This window comes from Lutjanus erythropterus, chromosome 15 (assembly GCF_056507025.1).
Source record: "Lutjanus erythropterus isolate fLutEry1 chromosome 15, fLutEry1.hap2, whole genome shotgun sequence".
NCBI classification, from domain to species: domain Eukaryota; kingdom Metazoa; phylum Chordata; class Actinopteri; order Lutjaniformes; family Lutjanidae; genus Lutjanus; species Lutjanus erythropterus.
This window is the reverse complement of record NC_139331.1, coordinates 21,434,534-21,442,500: the sequence shown is the minus strand read 5'-3', so window position 1 is coordinate 21,442,500 and position 7,967 is coordinate 21,434,534. Positions and strand designations below refer to the sequence as shown.

Here is a 7,967-nt window from a genome sequence, read left to right as displayed (position 1 = left end):
AAAGATCGGAAACAGCTTGGCTGGCTCTCGACAAAGGTAACAAAATCTGCAAACCAGTTCCTCTAAAGTTCACTACTTGACATTTTACCATTTTATTAATCTATAAAATAACCTTTTTTTGTCACAGTGAGGTTGCTAGGCAACCAGCAGAGACCAGAAGATCCTCTACTCCATACACGTGGAACACACGTGGAACACAGGTGGAACACCACGTGTGCACATGTGCTGGCTTTGTTTGACTTTGTTTAACATGACATGTCAGCCCAGTGGGGATGTGAACCTCCATTACAACAGGGCTGCCCACTTGAAGGTTTGTATTGAAGTGATGAAAAGCTTGTTTTGAGTTAAGTTGTCGTAAATCGGCAGATGAACTCATCTTATTTCCTGTAAGTTCACAATAAAAGCAGCAAAATTAGGAAATGTTGGGTTTTATCAGCAATAACTTAATGCAACTCCTATCAGCTGAAAGCAAACATGAAACACTAAAAAAAAAAGAGAATACCTATAAACAGCAACACAGGAGACATGCCACAGCTCGATGTGTTTAAACAGGTAATGGAAATGAAAACCAGCATTGAATGATTTGACTCAATGCAGCCAACAGTGACGATGGAAAAGCCTTAAAAGTTATTGCACTCAGCCCAAGCCCCCAAGAACTTGAATTTGGTCCATTTGGTCCAGTAACATTTGGAAAGTCTAGAAAAGCTGTATGATTAGATTATTATCCCGTTCATGTGTGCAGGGAGCCAACAGGAAGTCAGTTGGCTCGGCCTGCGGAAGTCTTGGACGTGCATGCTCTCAACCAGCTCAACAACTGAAGCATGAGGGAGTCCGCAGAGGCTTTTTTTTTGGCATGCATGCTCAGCAAGCAATTTCCATAGGAATAAACGGTGTGCCATCTTTAAACGTCATATCCATTTCTCCATAATACATCAATGACTCAGCCAAGAAATATCACTGAATCACTGATAGCAAATAAAGATACAAAGTTATAAAATAAATACAAAAATGAAGCCAAAATGTCTTGGATATGAGCGCTGCCATCTTATGCTGGTCTCGCCCATGCACCCAGCAGACTCCACCGTGTCATCCAACTCTTAGCTAGGAAGCGAATAAGTGCATTTCCCTAAGAGTTGAACTATTCCTTTAAAGTATGTTAAACTTCACAGAGAGCACCATGAGATTATTCTCCTTGTTTCCAATGCAAAATAACTCTTTTTCAAGAAATGAGACCTTTTTCTGCAATGAACACCTGTTTTGATGAAAATTCAGTGTAGTTACTTACAATATGACCAGTATTTTTTACATTTGCACTATAAATACAGTTTTTAAACTGAACATAAAACTAGATAAACTGTGTATTTGGATATTTGCTAGGGTACAATAGAGTAGAAATCGCTCTAAAGGTCATGAAAGATTGAAGATCATCACTCTTACACTTGATACGCTGAATCTTTTCTATTTAAAAAAATATTCATGCATACACAGAATGATTTAATGTAATTCTCTAAATTCATAACCATATTTCGCTGCTTTGGTCTGATATCAACACATTATGAGGATTACAATGAGTTATTGTGTTTAACTCAAATGTGTTCCAATGTGAGTGAGGAGAAGAAGATTAATTTCCTCTTCCTGTCAAACAGGAAACTGTTCAATACATGAGTCGCCTGAACAAGTCTATGACTTCCTCTCTGTCAATAAACACACACACACAGGCACACACACACACACACACACACACACACACACACACACACACAGATCCATTCACACATGCACACACAGGTTGCAAGACATCAGTCAGGCCCCGTGGTTATGAGTTTTCATCTCTCTTTCATTTTCATTCTCCAGTTTCATCATTCTCTCGCCTCTCGTGCTCTCACCCCCCGCTTCTATTCTCTCCTCTCTTTCTTTTACAGCCTTATTGTTTTTCATCATCTCTCCATCGCTCCTTTATTCTGTTTCTCATTCAAGCTCGCTGCTTTTCTTTCTGTCTCTTTCTCTCTCATATCAACCCTCTCTCCGTGCGCTCCGTCTCCCTCCCTCAGGCTAGCTGTGTTTATATTTCAGTCGTTTATTTCTACAAATGTCAGACAGTGTTTCTGCCCTCCGTCTATTGATCCACAGAGAGAGAAAGAGATGGGGAGAGAGAGAGGCAGGGAGAAAAGGGGGGGAAAGGCAGCGACAGGGAACGGAGTAGAAACGGCGTAGCGGCGAGAAAGGCTGGAATGAGGTGAGAGAAGGAGAGAAAGAGCGGATAAAAAGTGAGAAAGGTGGAGAGAGCCTCCAGTGTTTTAATCACTCTTTCTCTCAGATCACTGAGCAACCATGGACTGACTCAGGCTCTCCCCTCCTTTCTTCTCCAATTCTATCCCTCGCTACACCTCTCCTCCCCTCCTCCCCCTGCCAGCTCATAGTACAAATATCACTCCACCAACTAAAATATAGATACTAGGACAAAAAGAACAAGAGTAGATGGACAGATCGATACACAATCAGACAGGCAGAAAAAGCTGTGCGCACAAGCAGACTCAACTAAAATCATGTTACCTTCCATGTTTTGCAGAATGCAATTGGCCATTTTTAGGTAGACACACATTTATGATCTGCCTTAACTGAATTAATTACAATGAAAAGTGTGAAGAAATAGTCTAAATGTAAAGCTTTTAAGGGAAATGTGATATTTTTGCAGTTATCGATGGTTGTTTTCCCTAATAGTTATCACAAAATGGATTGGTTTAGCCATAATGTTTACAGTTGAATAAAATATGTGTATGTGAGCCCTACCTGCACATTTGGTCCGGGTAATGAGTGGTGGTCCAGGTTTGCCGGTCCCTCCCTCTCCTGGTCTGGTTAGTAACACTCTGATCTCGTACTCTGTGTCCGGGTCAAGATGCCATAACTTATAGTTGGGAGAGTTCACAGCGTGAGTCTCCGTCCAGCTGCCTGATGTCATACGGTACTCGACCTAAAGGAAAAAAAAAATGTTATAGCTATTTGATTATTCGGCATTAATTATAATTTATGCTCAGTACCAATGTAAATGTCAAATTATGAAATAGGAATCAAGAATACAATTATTCATCTATGTAAGGGGAACAGTTCGGCATTTATTTAGAAATACTTGAGGACAGAGCAGTTGCCAGGCAACCAGCAGAGATGCCAGGAAGTTACTGGTCCCAGCCAAGAAAAAGTCCAGCTCATAATTCCTCAGAAAATGGCAAATAGTAATTTTTACTTTGTTTTTGTTTTTTTTTGTTTTTTTACACAGATTAAACAAATTAGATATATAATCTTAATTAATGAGTTTTAGAGGTACCTTTTGTCAGAGCCAGCCTAACTGTTTGTGCTACATAAAGCCAATTGTCTATGATAGTTTCAAATTTACTGTATAGTCATTTCTGATTTCACTCACTGCCACTAAGTACGGAAGCTTATTTCCCAAAATATTCTATCACTCCTTAGAAAAAGCTGTCACTGTAAAATATACTTAATAATACACACAGACAATCACATACAATTTCCCTAAAATGTTAACAAAGTAATCAAAATGACCACTTGTTCCATTACTTAAAAAGCAGTTTGAGAGTTTGGAAAATACATGTTGCTGCTTTATTAGTGAGAGTCAGAAGAGAAGATCAATATCACTCTTATCTAATGCAGCGTATATCTATATGGTCACATCTTTTGTTAGCTAATGTTGGCAAAATCCTGTTTCCTGTTTCATGTGCTGATGCTATGCTAACCACCTGCTGGCTGTACTTAATATTTTGCATACAAACTTGACAGTGGTATCAAACTTCTTATCTAACTCTCAGGAAGAAAGCAAGTGTAACCAGAAAAAAATAACTATTCCTTTGACATATGGGACTTAGAAGCAGTTCTATTTCCCTCTGAAAGGATATAACATAATTGTTATGGTCATTTATTGCTGATGATGTAAAGATTTATTCAACATTTAAGTAATTAAAAGGATTTCCACTGGCTTTATACAATGTTGTTGCATACAAGGAGCTGCTTAGAAACCTTACATATAATGTCTCATGGTGAAGAGCATACCTCTTTCAGGATAATAGGTCCATCTCCAAATATGGAGTTAGCATTCAGCTGAATAAGCAGGTATGTAGGGCCAACACCGAGCAGCTGGGGTGGGGCAATGGGGTGTGGGGGCTCTGAGGAGAGAGAGAACAATTAACAAGATCATAAAAGCAGGTTTAAAAGTGCCCGACAAGATGAATGAAACACAGTAAAACAAGGTCACAGCAGAAGAGAAGAGGGCGGCGGCACCAGGAATACACAAGTGATACAAAACCTCGTTAGTGTAACAGCTGACATGTGATATTTGTGAGCTCAATTTTAAACAAACTACCAGTAAACAATGACAGCTATACTAATGGAACCGATTATTAGGGACAGCCTAACAAATAGCAACTGCTCTGACCTGCAATATTATGACAACCAAGCCGCCTGAATGTCACAGTGAACTAATTGGCTAAACATCTGTGGTCATACAAGGGAGTAAGCACTATTTCTCAGTGTATATCTTTACTATATCTCAGCAGCTGATGTCTTCTCAGAGTTTTGTTTCAATCCTACATTCCCGGTCTTACTTTCCAACTAATAATTTAATACTACGTTTTATTTACAGAGTGCTTTTCTGGATACTCAAAGACACTTCACATAACAAGCTTTATGTATCGTTACTTTCATCTAACAGCTAGTAGCCATGTTGTTCCACGCATCGACACTCCTTTGCAGTGTTGTCAGAGTTCTAACGAACTTAATATTAATGCAAACACGCCTTTTGCAGCTGCTTCACATCAAAAGCTTTCCACCTTCAAAACAAGAAACTGGAAGGCTTTTATTGGAAAGAAGCTTCAGAAAATGTCTGCCATAGTGACCAATACTCAAATATGGAATATGTTAATATAATGACTTCATCCATCTGTTAAAGTAATGGCTTGTTGTCATTCAGTGTCTGTTATGTAAATCTTCCATCCACAATGCCAGGCTAGCGTGATGTTTTGCATCTGTTGTAAGAGATGGTACCTCTGAAGTTTTAAAAGTAATGATACGAAGGTGGAGTGTTTGTCTCTTACAGGCTGCATGAGAAGATAGATTAAAAAAAAAAATAATAATAATTTTCTGGATGAAGTGAACCCTCTAATAAATATTCTCATCAGTCTCATCATTTAATGTTATTAGATGATGATTTCTATTGCTTATTTTATAAATTAAACCACAAACACAAACAGGGACTGAGAAGAGGCCACATTTTTTCAGAATGATCTGATATGAGAAAGAGCTCCTCAACAACTTGAAACTGGCTTTTCAGTGTTTTGTGGTTTATTAAACTGATTTTGTTTTCTTTCTTCACCTGCTGCAGCCTTTACATTAATCTATCATCATTCAATTTTGTGCCTTGTTGAAAATGGCACGGAAATGTTACATAGTCTGACCTTTTCAGATTCCTGTCTTGACTTTAACCTATAAGTGACACAAGCCCTTATTCAAACATGAGACTAAAATTAGCATCAGATTAATGTAAGGTGTTACAGTGTCTACAGGAGCCTTGGTTTGTAATTGCTTGCTAACTAAATCTAAATAGATGTACACGTATATTTGGACATTTTTCTGCACATTTTGCTGCCAAATGTGAATGCAAAGGCTTGACCCGCCGTACTCTGCCTCTGATTGGTTTACTGTATGTTTACATTATGAGCGCCAGCTACAAAACGGCCAAATGTGGCCGCCTGCAATGTCACAGAGTCGCCAGTGAAGTGTCTCTTAATGCTTGTTGATGATGAGTGCTTGTGTTTAGAGTCAGTAAACATGGTTCATCACACTGCATTTTTTGTTGATGTCTCTGTAAGAAGACAGACAAGGTTAAATAAAACTGAAACTGGCTAACGGCAAGAAAAGTTTTTTTTCCATTGTTTACAAGGTATAGGAAGTGTGGGGATATGGGAAGTGGCGAAACAAATGCATATGATTGGTTGACATGTCACTGTGTCATTGGAAACCTCAAACAAGTTGAGGCCAGGTCAGTTTCTGGCTTCATGTCACCAGCTTCCACTGAAAATGATGCCGGTAGTCTAAACATGCCATACTGATGATGACGCTTCTCATGTAGCCCTTGCTGAAATAAATTGCGTACGATAAGAAGAACATTAACGTAAGCCACTTTGGTGGATGAAAGAGATGCAAAGGCAGCAAGACATCCAATCACAGTGCAACACTGAACAACAACGATTGCTGGCAGAAAATGACCTTAGATGTTCACATTTGCGTCTGCTGCGGGAGATGACATACTAAGAAGAACTTCTGGTTCATCTAACTAAACATTACGTCTGATGGAAGGTAATCTACCCACCGATCCTTCCTTGTTCTGGTGTTATTGTTATGTTGAATTGTGGCTCACTTGTATTTCATTTGAAATAATCTTGTTTATTCTATTCAAAGCATGACATTAAATTACATCAAGTATTAGCACTGATTGGATTGCTAGCATCTCTTTCATCCACCAAAGGTTAACCATTTTGAGTCAATAAAAAAACAAACAGCATTTTTTTTTTATTCCTGACCCTCTGGACTGGACCTCATTTACAATAAATTATCAAGGTCTAACAATTTCAAACTAATTTGCCAAACACAGCAGAGCCGAACAGCAAAAACCTCCGTCTCTTTCAGCCAGGTCTACGTGACAAACATCATCACAATCAGAGGCAGAGCAGAGCAGGAAGGGTGCTGCCTTTACCATACTAGGATTAATTCATCAGAGGTTTTGGTCACAGTTGCTCATGGTGCCATTATGTGTCCCAATGCAAAGTCAAGCTTACCAGTTTTTCTCTAATTGGTCTGTTTTTCTTTATCTACAGCTGCACTTTTTGTTTGGTACAGATTGAGCAAGGAAGACATGTGACTGTATTTACATATTGTGTATCTGTAACCCAAACTATGAACGAATGAGCAATGACATTTTTATTTTAAAAATAATTTTATCGCCTATACTGTAGTTTTCATTTAACATAATGTCTTGAAATTCAGTCATGTTCAACACCCCATGATGCTCAGTGAATAAATACCGTGTGCATGTACTTGTATGTAAATGTGATGGATGTGTGAAGGTTCAGGGCCAGTCAGTCAGATCATAGCAAACTGTCACACATCTGTGATTGACAAGCTGAAAGCACAACACACACACACACACACACACACACACACACACACTCATACACACACACACACACACACACACACACACACACACAACCTTAAAACACGCTGCATCAAAGATTTATCTGGCTGACACATATACACACACAGATCAACACATGAATTAATCAAAAATGCTTCACACACATACACACACACAAACATGCTGAGGTCTATCTCACATACAGTAAATCATACAGATTCTATCTCTCTCAGATATATTCTCAAACACACTGCCGGGCCATAACGCTATCAGTATGAAGAGAGGCAAAAAACAGATTTTTTGCAATCCAGTTTCAATCATATCATATCAAAGTATCATTATTTAAATTACATGAGCGTATGTGTGTGTTACTATGCGTGTTGCTCCTTTAATAGTTATATTTTGCATCGCTGTCACCTCTTTTTCTTTTTGTGTGTGTGTTTGTGCTTGCATTTCTGTGTGTGTGTGTATGGCTGTCAGAGAGGTGCAGGCTGGGAAGTGTCTTTTTAGCAACAGATGAAACACTGTAGTTTGACAGCACATGTGTGTGTGTGCAATCGCAGACACACACACACACAGAGACACACACACACACACACACAAACAAACACATGCAGACAGAGTTGAATCCGGATAATGAATGTTGAAGTGACTTCAGAAAAGCAACAACGTCAACAACATGTCAGCTTGCAACACCATCAAAAACACAAAGTAAACAACTTGATGATTAACAAACAAACAAATAAAGAAATGAAGCAAGAACTCA

At 38.8% G+C, this 7,967-nt stretch overlaps 1 protein-coding gene across 14 annotated transcripts in view; it reads right to left on the bottom strand.

The window, feature by feature from the left end:
- The window catches only part of ptprk (protein tyrosine phosphatase receptor type K), a 144,626-nt gene that overhangs the window by 51,345 nt on the left and 85,314 nt on the right, over positions 1-7,967 (bottom strand). For all 14 annotated transcript variants that reach the window (XM_084738222.1, XM_084738224.1, XM_084738223.1 and 11 more), the window contains 2 exons: positions 4,063-4,175; positions 2,791-2,971 (listed from right to left, as the gene is read on the bottom strand). In XM_084738222.1, coding sequence (XP_084594348.1) covers positions 2,791-2,971; positions 4,063-4,175 — 294 coding nt within the window. The remainder of the gene's footprint in view (positions 1-2,790; positions 2,972-4,062; positions 4,176-7,967) is intronic.